At 37.4% G+C, this 18,216-nt stretch overlaps 1 protein-coding gene across 1 annotated transcript; it reads left to right on the forward strand.

Annotated features, from left to right (window-relative positions):
* The first annotated feature begins 7,380 nt into the window (after positions 1 to 7,380).
* LOC136242551 (retinol dehydrogenase 12-like) lies at positions 7,381 to 16,714 on the forward strand. Its single transcript, XM_066034000.1, has 3 exons — positions 7,381 to 8,309; positions 16,341 to 16,443; positions 16,497 to 16,714. Exons 1-3 carry the CDS (start codon positions 7,572 to 7,574, stop codon positions 16,601 to 16,603), a joined length of 948 nt encoding a protein of 315 aa, XP_065890072.1. The 5' UTR covers positions 7,381 to 7,571; the 3' UTR covers positions 16,604 to 16,714.
* Positions 16,715 to 18,216: the final 1,502 nt, after the last annotated feature.

The raw sequence follows: 18,216 nt of genomic DNA on the forward strand, positions 1-18,216 counted from the left end.
GAGCGGATCTAGGATTTATAAAAGGGGGAGCTAACTCAAGGTACTAATCTCTTGGGTAGAGGTGTGAAAGCATGCTGGAACTAGGGGGAACTAGGGGCATGCCCCCCCCCAGGAAATTTTGAAAAATAGATGCTAAAATACTGCAATTTGGAGACATTCCCACATAAAATTCATAATATTTTCTGCCTGTAGATTATATATACTGCCTTTAGATTATAGGTATGGCTCTCTGAAGCATTTTGCTAATGGAAAAGTTTGGGTAGGTACAGACAACCAAGTACATGATGCACCCCTCTCACAATTGCACAACACTGAATAGGTGCATGTTAGAATAATAATGTTGAAAGTGGAAAATTTTGAAATTTGAGCGATACAAGATAGAATCTGAGAGCATTTTCAATGGAAATTGTGTACCTGAATTAAGTATTGTCATACATATTAACTACACAAGTGGATGAATGAAGCCCTTTAAACAGACCAATACACTTCATTGTAAGTATAGGTGTTGGCAGTTTTGGAAAAATTTCATAACAGAACCAACTACATGTTTCCAGTGAATGTTCTATTAGAGTAGTTAGCTGACTGCTCTATTAGAGTATCTCGATCTTGTACACCTCCAATGCTGATCCAGGTCCTTGTCAGGGGCGGATCCAGAGTCTGGAAAGAGGGGGGGCACCTTGCTGAAAAAGTTGAAGAATAAAAAAAAAAAAAGGTCACAATAATAATAGCTAGTTATCTTTTACCAAATATATTATATCACGTATGTTATGTAAAATGAAATCCTATTTATAGCTTCATAAGTAAGTTGCACTGCCTCATAAACATTGTGACTGCTTTATTAGAGTAATTGACTGCTCTATTAGAGTATCTTGATCTTGTATGCAATTTCTTGAAGGAGGGGGCATTTGCCCCAAATGCCCCATCCTGGATCCGCCATTGCTTGTTGCATAAACTTTAGCATAAATCCACTGATAATACCTTGGAAAGATGTTTATAAGGTGGTTTTATGAGTATTTGTATTATTAGTGATCATATAATTATGCTAAGACAAAACAAAGTCTTTGAGCAGGCTGTTTTTAAAGTCTTTGAGCAGGCTGTAGGGCCAGGTGTCCTACAGACCTTCAGCACTTGTGCTGTAAAGCATTAATAAATAAACTAGTGTCCATTTGGTTCTATTTGGGGTACTTAGAGAAAATGAGTTACTCTCTAGAATTCATACAGTTCTCCTTACCATAAACTTCCGAAATATTAAACAAAAAAATTTTTTTCAACTTTACAATAGCAAATCCTAACCACCTTATAAACTTTTATGTTGCTTTATATGAATTATTAAACAAAAATTAAGCCAATTAGCTTAGATTATCACATATTTTAAATTAATTTCATAAAATTTTGAAGCAAGAATTTCTGCATGCCTGCAGAGGTTGAGTAATATATGCACAAGCAAATACGCTATGCTAAAATTGCTCTGTAATGTTTCCTACATTGCAGTATGGATTCTGCTCCACACAAAAGAATTTTAGTCCCTACAAGTATATGGTAGTACATACACTTTTTGGGTTTGTCACATAATTGTTCACAAAAATCATTTAAAAGTAGCAATCAAAAAAATGCTCTGTATTTTCTTTACTTTATCATAGGTGAGCACATTAAATCTTGTAAATGTAGAATATTACATTTTTCATTTGAACTGTTACATTTTTCATGAAAATCAGAGAGTTTCAAGCTCAAATATCAATGCCTCCTTGCAAACACTTTGCAAATAGGTTCTCAAAATAAATATCTAATTTTGTGTCATAGTTTCAAATTGAATGGTAATATCATTTTCCATTACTGAGTTATGATTTTTAAGAATCGTGACAAAATTTTGGAAGTTTATGGTAAGGAGAACTATATTCCTATGGATATAATTACATGAAAATAACAAGAAGACATCCTGACAACCTGGTAGACTCCTGTAAAAGTTCAAGCGTAAACCAGATGGCTGCAGGTTCGAGGCTACCTAGGTCCAGTCATGGATTTTTTCTCCTTTCTCCAACTTTTCAAACACACCTTAGGTAGCTAAAGTCTTTGAGCAGGCTGTAGGACCAGGTGTCCTGCAGACCTTCAGCACTTGTGCTGTATAAAGCATTAATAAATAAATAAAAAATAAATAAATAAATTTCATTATAATTCTCAGCATATTGATCAAATAAAGCCTAAATATGAAGGGGGGCTTCAGCCCCCAAAGCCTCCCCCCCCTGGATCTACCCCTGCTTGATATGGTTAGGTTTCCAAATCACTGAATCGTATATAACTTGCGATCTCACTAAGGAAATATACAAAGTTCTCTTGGCTGTCACTGTTTGATGTTTGCTAAAGCTGTGATGGAGCAGTCCTAGCATTCTGTAGGTCTTAGGGATTATGTTTTTGTAGTGTTGATCCCAAGATAGGTCTGATGATATTATAATGCCGAGATTTTATGTAAACTATTTGTTAAAACCTGTGTGTCAGCTATTTTGTAATTAGTGATGACTTTTGCATTAATATAAGTGGACACTCTTTTTTGGATTAAAGGACATATTATATCTCGTACTCCAGAAAGTTGCTGAGTCTAAATCATTTTGAAACAGTGAAATATCTCCAGGACTACAAACAGTATTATAAATCTTGGTGTCGTCAGTGAATAGTAAAGTTTTACTGATGGTAACACAAGATGGTAAATCATTCATGTAAATAATGAAGAGTAGGGGTCCCAAAATACTCCCTTGGGGAACCCCAGATAGAACCGGCAAGGGGGTAGATAATGACTGACTGCATGCCAAAGCTGTAGCTACATTGATTAGTTATACATTGCTGCAATCACATGATTTACTCTATATAGCTAGAGATATAGTATTTTATACATGTATATACTTGTAGCTACTGTTTTATTATACTGATGCTATAGCTACATAGCCAAATCAGAGCACAGTTTAGCAGTTATAGTTGAATGCCAGTGAATGGCTTGATTTCCTCCATCAACATGTATAATTATAGTATTAGTTGTATAGGTATGACTAGCTATGATTATTAAAAGTGCATGCGCGCCTATATGCTATAACACTACGTACGTTGCACATGACTTTATAAAGGGGAAACATATTACCCGGGGAAACACATATCACTGTGACTTGTAGGTCGCTAGCGAGTTAGTGATATGTGTGCGGGGAAACACGGATCCCTAGGGATATGTGTGCGGGAAACACGTTACCCGGGGAAACATATATCACTGTGACACCGGCTAATTTGTCTACTGTCAGTGTAAGTACTGAGGCGGTGTACTGGAGTGTAGCTAAATGCATTTTTATGTAACTAAACGTGAAGTTTATAAGTCCCTGGAACTTTTGTTTAAAGGCGTTTATGGTAGGCATTCCAGTATCCAAGATTTTTTAATAAAAAAATTCTCCGTATATTCCCCAATAGAACCCTGGCACAAAATGACAACTCGTGTTTAACTTGGGATTGCTCCGTCATCTGAGCTCCAATGAGGATGAAAATCGCTGTGGGGTTTGTCCACACGCTGATCATCATGAAAATCTTAGTTTTATCGTGTGCGTTACATATAAGTACGTTTTGTGTTGTTTTGTAATCTTTTCAAGCCTTGTAATATATGTAGAATACTTTAAAACTTAAAATAACGTACTGTCGGGTGGAAGGTAGTCACTGGTGCTTACTTTAAAGTGCGTAGTTACTTCGCTCTGGTTAGCGATTTTCAGCTCCAGAGCAATTTTCTGTTGGCTGTGTCATCAGCTCAAAAGTATAAACCACTTCAAAGTCGGCATAACAATGCCATAATTGAAACCACAACTCCACCTTAGGTATTGTTGCATCATTGTGGCACCTCCACTTTAGTTGTTTACCTTTATAAGTTGTTAACTTGATGTTTTTACCAACTTGAGATAGCCACTTGCCTATATGGGTATACACCATTGTATTGAGAAGCGTGCAATAGGTGAAGCATATTTGCTCACCACAAAGTATACAAAGATCGCTGAGATCCAATAAGACCTGAAGTTACTCTCATTACATGTACAAACTTGCAGCTAGAAGCAACTGCAGTTTAAAGATAGTCCAGATTGCTAGATGGCTTCCTGATTCAATTGTGCCATTTTTCCCTTTAAAATGTATGGGGAGCCCTGGAGAAAAAATGTACCTTTTTTTAGTTTTTAAGCACTGTGCATGCCAAAGTAACTAATTCCAACCCAACAAACTATATATTTCTGAGATCGGCAATCAATACTCTATCTATTGAGCATATAAAAAGCCTGTTTTTCCAAAATTTAAAAATCGGGCTGGAATGCCTATTTATGGCCTCTCCGGGCTGCTTTATGGAGGATATTGAGTTAGGCAGCCACCTCTCTATAAAGGCCAAATATTTCTGGCCCGAAGGTGACTGCTTTAGACAGGTTTCACTGTACATATTTTTGTCCGAGAATTGAGAATATTCGGACAGGTCACTTTTGTAGCTCCTGCAGCCAGACGAAGAAAGCTGCAGGTCTGAAAATTTGCATGCAAGAGTTTATGGCCTAGACCTCTCCAAAGGCATAGCTAGAGCAGAAATTTTCTTTGCAGGTTTAAAGAAAAATCACGTCCGAACCGATGGTGATCGAACATTGGTGGCTTACTCTAACAAGTACAAAACTAACACATACATACAAAACAAATATAGCTACGTACGTGGATACAAATGCAACAATTAACTTAAGGAAAATTATAAAAATGACAACAAATGCATGAAAAAAATAAACAACAAGTATTAACAACAGAGATTGGTCTGAAGTTGCCAGGATTGTCCAAAGCACCATGCACCTTTATGAACTAGAGTATATATGTGAGCACTACCTGTCTGAAGGAACTCCACTCTGCAACAAACGTTAACAGTGTAAGGTAGCCAATGGAGCAGCCTATCTCTTTCAGGAACCTAAGACAAGCCATCTCACCTGTGGACTTCCTAGGATCCAGAGAGTTCACTGAGATGAGACGGGACCAAAGATTCAGAAATCTCAGCAAAAGTGAATGGATTAGTGTCACATGAAGTAGCAGGTATTGCAAAGTTGTCAGCTAGCAGATTGATGTGATGAAGTGACACATCACTGCTACAGTTTTGAAATGTTATTAAGAGTCTGAAATAAATGAATCATTCAATGTGGCTTTTATGGTATCAATTCTTCCAATTATGTTATTAACGCATGACTACATATAAGAAGCTTTTTGTGGACAATACTTATCTGCAACACGAATGACTGAAAATGATGTATCTTGGCTTGGTGTAGCTACTATGACTTTGACGACAAATTTCCATTCCTATATACCATCTAATCAGTAATTATATAACAGAGATTTCTGATAGTTATGTTCTTGGTCCTTTTCTTAAATAAAATAACATGTATCATTGTCTATATATACATTGGCCATATGTCTGGAATGCTTCAAGCTATCAAGTTAATATTTAACACAAGATATAGATAAATATTCAGTGTCTTATATTTTAGCTACAAAAGAGAAAAAAATTACCATTGAGCCAAATTGAAAAAGGATGCATGCACCTAAAAAAATCATGTGTAGTGAATACTGTGGCAAATAGTGAACTTCACTACAAATTCTTATTGATGCTCACTATTTGCCATGGTAGCTATTCACTACTCATTTTTGCTGTTTGGTTTTCCAAAGTTGGGTCACATTAATGATGTCAATTCATCAGGATGGATTTCATAAAGAATAAGATGTTGCCAGGCAAATGCATTAAATACAGTATAGCTATCAGTGGAACAAGCCATAGCATGAGAAGGACAACAGTGAGTCTGACAATACTAATGGATTGGACTTATAGAATAATTATAGTGTTCACATCGGCATGCATCCGTCACTACAGGGACTGTGCATGGGGACAGAACTCAAAATGAGAATTTTCCCAATGTAAATTTTGATTTAGTAGAACAATTAAGTAGCAAAGCATGAGGTCAAAGAGTCTTATAGCAATGAGTCACAGATGGAGTTTGAAGCATACAGCTACAAAATGCTGAGAAAGTGACGGTGACTTTCTGGGAGCATGACTCCCACCCAGCATAATCTTTTTTTAAGTTGTTCTAAGGCTATACTTTTAGACTTTTCACTTGTTATTACAAATAAATTAACAAGCTACTGCACGCCATGGCAGTTAAGAGACAGAATATAATATTATGAGACTGTTCTATAAGAGTGGCTGACTGTTCTATTAGAGTATCTCGATCTTAGTTCGTATAATATCTCATGTTTGGAAGGAAGGGAGATCACTTGCATGAGTCCTCTTCTGCATCAATAAATCACACTGTAAATTCAGAAGTGTGATGTTCATACTGATGGTATGACTCCTGTGGTCGCTTAGTGTGATGCTCATACTTCTGAGCGACCGCAGGAGTCATACCATCAGTATGAACATCACACTTCTGAATTTACAGTGCATCTTTAGTATAAAACTAACAGTTGCTTGTAGTATTGTGTACGTGATCTCCCAGCTCCCGGTCCGTAAAGACCACCTTGTTATAAAGACCACTTTGTAATTAGATCTCAAAGATGGCTAAGGCACATTGACCTTACAAGACCATTTCATGGTCACCTTTTATAAAGACCACCTCTCCACTGACATTGTAGTAATACCTAGGTTCCAATCATCAGTTCCATGACTTATCAAAACAGCTATGTCAGCTAAAAAATACTACACTCTTAAGGTCGTCATCTCTTTATGAGACCTCATTTTTTGTTGATACAATATATAGGTTGTAGTGTACTAGCCACATTTCACTTGCATAGACTAAGGACTTGGCACATTCTGGTACAAACTAAGCAATAATGGTAGATGACTTGAGTGAAGTGTGGACCAAAATATGGGAGATGACATTGACCTATTTCTATGAGGCACGAAATACATGTTTGAAGCTTATCAAATATTACCATGTAAAGAGGTGGCCTTTATAAAAGGTGACCACGAAGTATCTTTAGAACCTAATTACAATATAGTCTTTGTATAGAAGTGGTCTTTAAAAGTGACACTAAGTGAGGTTTTACCGTAAGAGCCTAGCTGTTTTGATAAAGTCATGGAATACATACTTGGAATCTTAGCTATTATTACGAGGTGGTCTTTGTAAAGAGGGTGGTCTTTCAGCGGACCATGAAATGGTCTTATAAGGTCACCTATTTTTGAGAACTAATTACAATGTGGCCTTTGTATGGAGATGGTCTTTATAAGAAGGTGGTCTTTAAGAGGTGGCCACTAAACAAAGGTTCACTCTAGGGTACGTTTATATGATGATTTGACCATTTCCGGTTTTCATTCCCACTTTTCATTTCTGGTTTCCGTTTCTGTTGTTTCCGCGGTGAATTTTTTTAGCGTTCCACTGGATATGATTATCGCAATGGGTATCGCAATGACTAACGATAATGGTGCAATCTAATTACGGAAAACCACGTCTCTCCCACTAATTACATAAGACTAAACAGAACAATCACTCGAGAGCAATTACTTTTCCAGTTTCGTGTACGTTTTCTAGAGGACTTTGCTGGTTCCCGACAGAATGTGGCCGTTGATCCTTACAACTGTAGGAGTGATCCTAGTGTTATGGATGATCCGTAGATGGGCTCAGGTGTGGGCTGCAGGCGGAGTTTGTCAATCTAAAGCTAAACTAGACGAAAAGATGGTCATCATTACAGGAGCTAACACTGGTATAGGAAAGGAGACTGCTATTGACCTCGCCAAGAGGAACGCTAGGGTGATTCTTGCGTGTAGGAGCCAGGAGAAGGGGAAGAAGGCTGAAGTGGATGTGCGAAGGGAGAGCGGAAACAATGACGTTCATTTCCGTCAGCTTGACTTATCATCATTCACATCAATCAGAAAATTTGCTAAAGAAGTGTTAGAAGAAGAGTCGCGTGTTGACATCCTGATCAACAATGCTGCTGTAGCGGTGTGCCCATACATGAAAACTGAAGATGGATTTGAGACACAGTTTGGTGTAAACCATCTTGGTCACTTCTTACTCACCAACCTCCTGTTGGACAAGATCAAACAAGCACCTGAAGGAAGAATAGTTAATGTCTCCTCAATAGCACACACATGGTGTGGTCCACTAGATCTGGACACTATCAACTCTGAGGAGAAGTATAGTACACTTGATGCTTACAACAAGAGCAAATTAGCTAATGTGTTATTTACCAAGCAACTAGCTAAGAGGCTGGAGGGGACCAATGTAACCACTAACTGTCTTCATCCAGGTGGGGTGGATACTGAGCTTCAACGTCACTCAACAATTTTACTGGTAGGATAATAAGTGGTAGTGTTTTGGTAACTATTATTTAGTAGAGCAGCTAAGTGCTAAGTGAAAAAAATCATTAACTTTTTTATAAGAGTACCAAACTTGGTAAAAACATTTGCTTTCATATTAGATAATTTTAAACATGGCAATAGAAATCGCTGGAAAAAGTAAAGAAACAAGAATCAAACAAGCCAGCATGTTAAACACACAGAGATCTCTATTTGGACTCGATGGACATGGTAGAAACTAATGTAAAAAACAGTAGTTTCTCCATAAATCAGGAGCAGGTAAGTACCGAGAATGCTTTTATATAAATGTTTATTTGAGTCCAAATAGAGATCTGTGTGTGTTTAACATGCTGGCTTGTTTGACCCTTGTTTCTTAACTTTTTTCAGCGATCTCTATTCGCATGTTTTAATTTTTAAAATTACTTTTACACTAGTTTGTTTACGTTTTTATAAGTCCATTTATGGATAGCTAACATGATAATAAGAGGTGCTGGTGGTGCTTGATATTACACAGTACTAAACATGTATATCAAAGTCAGTCATGTACAGTAGCTGTTAAGTAGTCAGTTAATATTATCAGAGTTAGCAAACACCAGTGCAGGGGCGGTGGAGCAGGCCAAAGAGTGAGGGGGCCAGGCAGCTGCAAGTTGAAGACCAAAAAAAAAAAAAAAAGGTCACAGCCTGCTGACAATAGTTGCTCTCCACCAGTTATATCTCCTTATTTATAACTACACATACGTAGCTAAGTAACTTACTACACTGCTTCTCTGAATACTATGACTGCTCTATTAGAGTATCCAGATCCTGACTGTTCTATTAGAGTATCTCGATCTTTTCTTGCAAACAGTGTCCCACTAAAAGTGGGGGGGGGCATGGCCCCCCGTCTCCACCGCCTATGCACCAGTGTTTCCTTACTATTGAATGTACTTTGTACTATATATCAAGACACACAGTAGTGTGTCTTGCGGCCCAAGAAGCCGGCGCACCACACCGTGAGTATATTAACAGGAAGAAAGAAAATGCAATTTTCACACCTATGTAGCTCTGTGATCCCTAATCTATATACCTCTGATATATCCAACTATAGGCAGTGTACAATAAGTCAAGTACACAGTGGTACACAGCAACATTGTTGCTCTGGTATGAACTTAATATACTGTGGTTAAGCATAGGTAATGATATAGGGTTTCCAAATGAATGTGTTAACATGAGTAGTCCATTTTCAATAAGAAACCAAAGAATCTAATTAAATTTATGGCTTCAGTGGAGTACTTTATTTTAACTGCGAAACCATGTTTTCCAATGGCTCCAATGTATTTTAGCCTTTTCTTTCTACGCATGTTACTTGGGCATAAATCATAGTATTGGTGACTGCTTTGAAACTTTATAAACTTTAAGGAGTACTTTTTAAACCAGTCCATGTTGGTGGTTCATACCACGAAGCATGACATTAATGTACAGCAGTATAAATTATCGCTCACATATGACATCATCTGTGCACCTAATCTAGAAAGCAGGGAAGACAAAGGCTAGACCAGTAAGGAAGGTTATCAGAAACAATAGTACAAAGAAAACATCAATTACAATCTCTAAACTGTAGGACTTTATGGTTAGATAAAGGCAGACACCACTATCAACACTATCACACATGAAAACTAGGTTTACTCAGTTGGCGAAGCACTACAGTTAATGGCTACAAGGCCAGAAATCATTCAAACTCTTCACCACTAAGTGCCTACCTCACAAAAGAGCTCTCCTCTCACCTGTTTTAACTGCTAAAGACAACTCACACACAAATGATGTCATAATTAACAGGTCACCAGTATCGTTGCATATTATCTTCATTTGTGGTCCCAGCACTATTCAACAAGAATCAATTAGTAGAGTGGTCCCAGAAGCTTCTGAAAACCCGTATTACTAATTGCCACACTAAAGTATACAGGATTAACAGCTAATCAAAAGTGATGTCAAAATACATTGGAGGCTATGGAAAACAGGCACAAGAAGCCAAAAAGTGCATTGCATACTTTAGCTAGGCTATACATTGTGGTGTTAACATGAATACATTGTGGTGTTAACATGAATACATTGCAGTGTAACTAATCACTGGACTGGACTACTGGACTGACATATTTTTGGTTTTTACACATTCTATGGTTGGATTTATTGAGTCCTGCTAGCCAAGGGCCTTCAGAAAACTTGCAGTCTGCTACTAAAATGATGAGTGTGAGGAGTGGAGTAAGCAAAAACTGACTTCCAGTGATTTCACCTATTATGTTCTTCTTCAGTACATATACCTATAGTCCTTATCAGTATGCTGCAGGGAATGTGCTAGTTATGGTTAACCAATAATAATGTCTTGGAGATAGTAGCTATTGCAATATAGTACAGTCACCAAAACACAATACTAAGAAGTATATAAATGCTGTAGAGCATAAAAAGTAGTGTGAGGTCAGTTTTTGCTTACTCCATGCACTCCTCACACTCATCATTTTAGTAGCAGACTGCAAGTTTTCTGAAGGCCCTTAGCTAGCAAGACTCATAGAACCAACCTCAGAATGTGTAAAAACAAAAATATGCCAGTCCAGTAGTCCAGTCCAATGATTAGTTACACCCAATACATTGGATACTTATTAACAAAATTAACACATTCATTTTTGGTTACCCTTGCAGAGACTAAGTCAGAAGATCAATGGCAAAGTGAAACTACAAGAAGCAAATTTGCTTGAGAATGTGTTATCATTGTAATATGCATTTATAAATAGGTCATGGACGTGAAGAAAAACATAGGAAGGAAAGTTATGTAGTTTTTATCCTCAAAAAGTACTCACATTTTGCTCTAGCCCTGTGGGGGGGAAAAAAAAAGAATAGTAATAAGATGAACAAATTGGCTCAAAATGGCAGATTTCAGTTCTTTATTTTATCAATTCTTTTTGACTTCATCTTTGCTAGTGGACCTAAACTTCTTCCAAATTAACTTCTAAGGCTTCTCTTGAGGTTGGAAATGGTTTCTAAGGTGGTGTCTAGTGAAGTGTTCTATTAGGATTTTGAAAAAAACATAGGCTATCTCTATTATGAACTACTACTGTGGTTCATGGTAGGTACCAATCATCACGTACAGAGAACCCGACAAATAGAAACCAATAGAAAATGTATGAGGAAGCCATTAAAGAATTTAACAGTGTACAAAGACCACGAACATTGCATCTTTATTGGCAAGTAAAGGATGACTAGATCCAGAAGGGTGGTGTTTATCCAAGTCAGTAGGTCGTAATCTTAAAAGCACAGGGTTATTCTATATGAAGTCATAGATATGTAACTTTTGGGTTGTGCCTGTGTTGTACACTGACACTGGAATATTGACACCTTAATTCAGAAAGGTAACTAAAATAGTATAGTTTGCCGCACTTTGAAAAACTGATTACATCTATAATATTTTACAAAACCTATGAAACTTCTAACTATAGTTGTACGGCTTCCTGATCAGCTGGGATTGGTTTTACAAATTATTTTAAAAGTTTCCAAACATGCCTCAAGGCAATGATTTTGATCTGGGCCCTGTATCTCAAATCATGGTAGTACTCTATATTAGGGATCGTGGAAATTTGGGCTTTCTTACTCAACCTCACTTTTCCTCCATGACAGCTAGCCTCTGGCAGTATTGGTTAGGCATAACCAATCCCAAAAATGTCTTCGGACTGACCCCAAACCCTTTCAACAAAATTAAATATATAGCTGAATTTTTTACTGCCTGACTGACAGTGTTGGGAGTAACGTGTTACATAATATCACTTTTGTGGTAACTAAGGAATATAATGAAATATGCTATAAAAACAGGTAATATAACTCAAGTTACTTTACCTACAAATGTAACGTGTTACCTAAGTAATATAGTTACTGTAATGAATCTAATATTATGTAATATTATTGCTATAAGTAATGAAGTTACTAATCTCGTTAGTGATCCACTGAGTAACGCCTAGCCACAACAAAGTAATGAAGCCTACTGAATGAAGCTTATTCACCAGCTTCTTACTTATAACCAAGATTTGCACATTGTCCAACAACACTATCATGTCACGTGATTAGTAGTTTCACACGTGACAGCCTAGGGCTGTGGACATAAAGTAATATAATATTTATAGTTACTTTATTTTATGGGTAATATGTAATGGTAAATAAATAGTTCAGTTGCAAGTAATATGTAATATGTAACTAATTATTTTTAAAAAGTAACTGTCCCAACACTGCCTGACTGACTAAGTGATGCCTCTAGCCAAGCATAATTCGACAATGAATAAGGATACAGGTTTGATTTCTTCACTGTTTGATGTTGCTTTGTCCCAAGATGTGTCTTTGCTAACCACCATACATACAATGTATGCATCATGTTTGTCCTCCTTTGTGTCCCAGTTCTTTTTGCTGACAATACAAGGTATTGATGCGCAATAGCGTGATATGGCTTACCTGTGGCCGTGTTAACTACAGAAGATTTCAGTTCTGTTTGAAAACAAGCAGTTTGTGTGATGAAGCAATGATGTTGTTTTAAACTTTTTGACGTATCACGCAAACAATACAATTTTCAAACAAAACTGAATTCCTGTTACTGTAGCTATCATACTTATTACTCATATTCATTTTACCAGGTGCACGCCCTGCAGCTGGCACGGGGTGTGCGCCTGGTTACTGTATTTTAATTATCGTCCATGTCTGTCTGTCCTTCTGCCCATGTGAACAAAAAGTTTTGTGTTAAAGATTAGCCTATATGTGAGAAATGAAGGCTGTACAGTGCCAGTATTAATCTTCCAGGTAGGTATAAGCTTTCACTTAAGACACGGTTTATTCCTGCCAGCTTGAAGAACAGGTGAAGCGAATTACTGAAGACATTATGAATGCCTTTCCAATGGGCTACACAAGCATAAAACAACCGAAAATGGTATATTTAGCCTTGTAGGCTACCAGGACTAACAAAATTCTTTGAGGTGAAGGGGGGAGAGTTCCAGCATGCTTTGCTGGGAAGTGTGCTTCACACACCTCTACCCAAGAGATTAGTACCTTGACTAGCCCCCCCCCCCCCCCCCCTTTTATAAATCCTAGATCCACCCCTGAGTCTTCATCTACAAACTCTTATACTCAGTTTTTCAACACTGGCATGTCCCGTACTTACACGACAGAAATGAAGGGTAGCACAATTTCACAACATTTCATGGACTTTAACTTAAAACTTGTGAAAAACGGTAAAACATAAATATAGTGATCTGACCTATATTGCAGAAGCATGCATATAGTGTACGTGTAGTATCATGATACAACGGGTTTATTTCAACCGATAAAAATACTGAAATATTGTTTCTACAGCTGTATATAGATATCATGCATTATGATAGTATAGGAATTATGGATGTTTGCACCTTTTCACAGGAGAAATATCCAGAAACCAGCCTCACAATACGTTCATGGTGCTTCATACCTTCATGCAGTGCAACTTAAAATTCTTTCAAATGCACAGTAGGGATATAACACTTCTTATTGTTTTGTTGTGAGTTAATATCGTGCACTACTACAGCTTGTTTCAGTACTTTTTATCGATGTGCTATGGTCCCTACTCTAGTTACAAATTCCAATTTTTTTTGAATACTTGTTTGTTAACTTTCTTTTGTAAATAATTTTATTATGATTGGTGATGCATACTGCATTTGAAATGGCGCCGCACGCCCCAGCTATATCGTCTGATAAGTGAAGTATCCATTACACTTTGTTGTCATCTATGTTCAACCCGTTAGACAGCAGTACGAATCAAGAGCTGTTCGAAAAGCATCTCTGCAACCCATGCATACCGAAAGAAAGGGTTGGTACCGCACACCCCAGTTAAATCAATTATCGTCTCAGTCGTCTGAAAAGTGAAGTATCCATTATGCTTCGTTGTTGGCTATGTTCAACCTGTTACACAGCAGTACAAATCAAAAACTGTTTTATAAACACCTTTGCAATCGAATTAGCCACTATGAAGAATACGGACGATTTTTGTTACGAAGGGAAGCCATCACGTGCTACCACCAAATCGACACTTTTTGCTGTCAGCAAAGATGAATACGACACAAAGGAGGACACTGGTAAATCCATGAAGAATGCATTGTTTGTATGGTTCCAAAAGGCATGGAGAACAACAAGATATGGGCACTCTCAAAGGCCTGTGGCCTAGCTTGACAGTCTTGTACTGCCAAGCAATTTTTGTCCATTAATTATATAACCAAGTACTAAGAATAATACGAAACGCGGTTAAAATTACGTAATAAATAAATAAATAATTAAATAAATAAATAATTAAATAATTAAATAATTAATAATTAATGTTTGAGAAAACTACGAGGCCTAGAGACATGAACTAACCGGGGATAGATTCGCCTGTGAATGAAGGCACAAACGTATAATCGTCGCTCCTGTTTGTGCTGATGACTTGACCATACGTGTAATTCTATATAACGCCCTGTACCACACCCTTGCTTAATTACTTACATATTGCGCGAAGAAGATTAGTGATGCCCGTGCAGGAGAGCCAGAAGCCACTTGTGTAAACAAGAAGATTACAGAAGCCACTTGTGTAAACAAGAAGATTACAGAAGCCACTTGTGTAAACAAGAAGATTACAAGTAAGTTTATATGTTTGTAACATCTCAAGTCTCCATGCCAGCTGCCAGTGGATTCACTGATTCATGTAAATAAACAATACAAGAAAACATTAAACTGACATATGCCACGCTCTTTACAATAAGCTTACAGTTACATATAAAATACAAGTAAACAATTTTGTCTTGTGCAGCTGGCATGGCGAACTTTCTTTGTGTTGGTGTCAGGCAATTCAATACGTGCTTAATCTTTTTTGCCTTCACCTGGCGTAGCTACTAGGCTCTAGTGGCTTGGCTGTCTTCCTTTATCTGGTTCATCTGGCTTGCATACGCCTACAGCATTGTGTAGCTATCTCCTGAAAGTTGTGTATGCATAACTATGGTGTGTCACCCATCACTGTGCCATTGCTACATCACTGATGAACCTTACTTAGCTCTAGTTGATGTTGATATGCATTGCTGTATATTGGCTAATAATTTTTATCTGCATGGTGATGTTGCCTATAATGTATTGCTGCATACAATACTGCAATAATGTATAGTTCTCTCCTGTATGTTTTGTATACATATACTTTGTACACATCACTGTGCCATTTATACCACACCAATGATGTACTGGCACTTAGCTACTGGTGGCCTTTAGTTACGATGCCACTATAGTGTTATATCTGTCACTACTGTGACATATTGAGTTGATTTGGGGATAATGCATTCACCACCTAATAGCCTCACCGGGGGGCTGTCACGTTGGTGTATGTACTTGGTTATATGTGACGCGGTCCTAGTAATAATAATAATAATAATAATAAAAAGGCACCTCTCGGGCTGAAACAACGTTGAACAGTGAAAAAATCAAGCCCATAGCCTTAGCCGTTATCAGGTTACGCTTGTCTGAAGGCATCAGTCAGTCAGTCAGGCAGTCAGTAGAAAATTCCATTGAATAAAATTTTTTTTCAAATCCGAAGCAACTTGTTGAAAGCATTTCAGGTCGATCTGAAAGCTTGTTTGGGCTTAGTTTTACTTAACCAATACTGTCATATGGGAAAATTGAGGCTGTTTTTTGGGTGATGTTATTTCGTGGGCCATGCCTACTCCTTTGTGGTCCCTACTATACACTACTATCGTAGTGTATGATGGGAATTAAATTTGCATAAGTAATCATTTATTAATTAGCCTGTTTAAGTTGCACTTCTTTATATTTAGTAATTGATGGAAGTACACAAAGTATAATACTAATGATTTACAAAATATAAATAACCAAGCTGATTAAAAGGTTGTATGTATTGTTACAGTCAACTAATTTTTTATTCCTATACTAGCTCAAGGAGTAAACTGGTAGCCTGCATGGCAGTTTTTAGGAGTAGCACAACAAACTTGTTTTTCATTCACTTGTCCTATAGATTATGAAGTTTTTGTTTGGGTGGATGGCTTTTAAAACTGCCAAGCAGGGGGCACAAACTTCCATCCATCTTGCAGTGTCAGAAGATGTCAAGGAAATATCAGGTAATATACAATGTTACTGCATGTGTCAGTGGTTGATGTGTTGTGTTTTGAAGGTGAATATTTCTCTGACTGCAAATTAACAGCTACAAGTAAACATGCATTGGATGAGGAGGCAGCTAAAAATTTGTGGAAAAGAAGTGAAGAGTGGACCAAACTGTAGATATGTTATAGTAATCCTGCATATTCAACTAGTTTTGCTGACTTCATAGTTGCTGTTGTTGTTGTTCGTTAAAAGTGTTTGCAGTTAGCTATATAAAATTGGATCATTTGGCTCATGCAATTATAAATATGTAATACATGTTGAGAATATACAAATCAGTGCCACACACTCAACCTTATACTAGTATTGCAGGCCCGTAGCCAGGAATTTTGAAAGGGGGGTTCTTTTTGACCAAAAGTGGACCTTTACTTGCATGATGATTAATAAAGGTACTGAGACTGGGTGTGCGAAGCACACCCAATCTAGGGGGGTCTGGGGGCATGCCCCCCCAGAAAATTTTTTGAAAACAGATACTAAAAGGTTGAATTTAGTGGCATTTCAGTCAATAAAAATAACAATTTTTTTAGGTAAGCTGAAGACCAGCTGTATGAATGATATCTGGAAAAATATCTCTACTGCTACTGTAATTATACCATCTGCACATGCATGTGTCTAAATATAATATATTGGAATGTCACAATGAATAAGAATGGGAAAGATTGAGCACTCTGCCATGATCAACAGGGGCAGTGTAGCAGAACAAAGGGTGTCTTAAACAATGAAATTTACACATTGCATGGAGTTGAAGCATGGATGCTATTTGTGGGCTCTGCATGGAGGGGCTTGTCCACCAAAATCTTATATTTTAATGAAAGCTCGGTTTAGACAATCTACATGTAAATTAAGTAGCTTTTAAAAGAAAATGTAATTGTGACTGTTCTATTAGAGTGATTGTTCTATTAGAGTGGTTGACTGCTCTATTAGAGTATCTCGATCTTGCATTGCATTTAATGCAAGCATTGAATGAGTTACTCGGAGCACTTATTTTAGCTTCTTATTATAGTGGTATCTAGTAAACTGTAGCTAATGGACTTTTGCTCCTGAAAATTTGGACTTGTATACTAAAATTGTGGACCTTTTTGCTAAAATTGTGGACCTTTTACTGAAATTGTGGACCTTTTTTCCAAGAGGGCGGTTCTTCAGAACCCCCCGAACCCCCCCTGGCTACGGGCCTGTATTGTAATACTAACCATGCCTGGACTTTTACACTAACTATTTATTTGGCAGCCATGTCATAAATATACCAGTACAGTTAATGGTGACCGGCCAGGGGGGGTTCAAAGGGTTCAATGGAACCCCCTTTTGAAAGAGCCTCTCTTACTAGAGATACTCTAATAGAGCAGTCACAGTAGTCTTTTGAGGAGCAGTGTAGCAAGCTATGTATCTAGTTATAAATAAGGAAATATAGTTGGTGAGGGGTAGGTATTGTCAGCAAGTGATGACCTTTTTTTGTCTTCAAGTAAGTTAGGCTGGAAGTTGCAATTCCAAAGTGGAACCCACCTTTTTAAAAGTCTGGATCCGCCCCTGCAGGTTAATAGTGGATGCACAGTTACTTTTTTTGAGCAGTGAAAAAGCATCTTTCATCACTGTTATCAACTTACCTTATGCAGAGTGGCATAATTAATGGAATGTCTCTACATGAGCCTCAAATGAATTTTTCTGTTTAGATTTTTTTTTTAAAATAGCATTTTGTGCAGTTGGACATTTGTAAACTTGTAAATGTAGTCAATTTG

This window comes from Dysidea avara, chromosome 13, assembly GCF_963678975.1.
Source record: "Dysidea avara chromosome 13, odDysAvar1.4, whole genome shotgun sequence".
Classification (NCBI taxonomy): Eukaryota; Metazoa; Porifera; class Demospongiae; order Dictyoceratida; family Dysideidae; genus Dysidea; species Dysidea avara.

Excerpts from the sequence above, each read along its gene's own strand:
- LOC136242551 (XM_066034000.1), top strand. The coding sequence starts at position 7,572 with ATGTGGCCGTTGATCCTTACAACTGTAGGAGTGATCCTAGTGTTATGG. Across the intron at positions 8,310-16,340 it reads GTCACTCAACAATTTTACTG|ATTATGAAGTTTTTGTTTGG; the intron begins GTAGGATAATAA and ends CTTGTCCTATAG. Across the intron at positions 16,444-16,496 it reads AGATGTCAAGGAAATATCAG|GTGAATATTTCTCTGACTGC; the intron begins GTAATATACAAT and ends TGTGTTTTGAAG.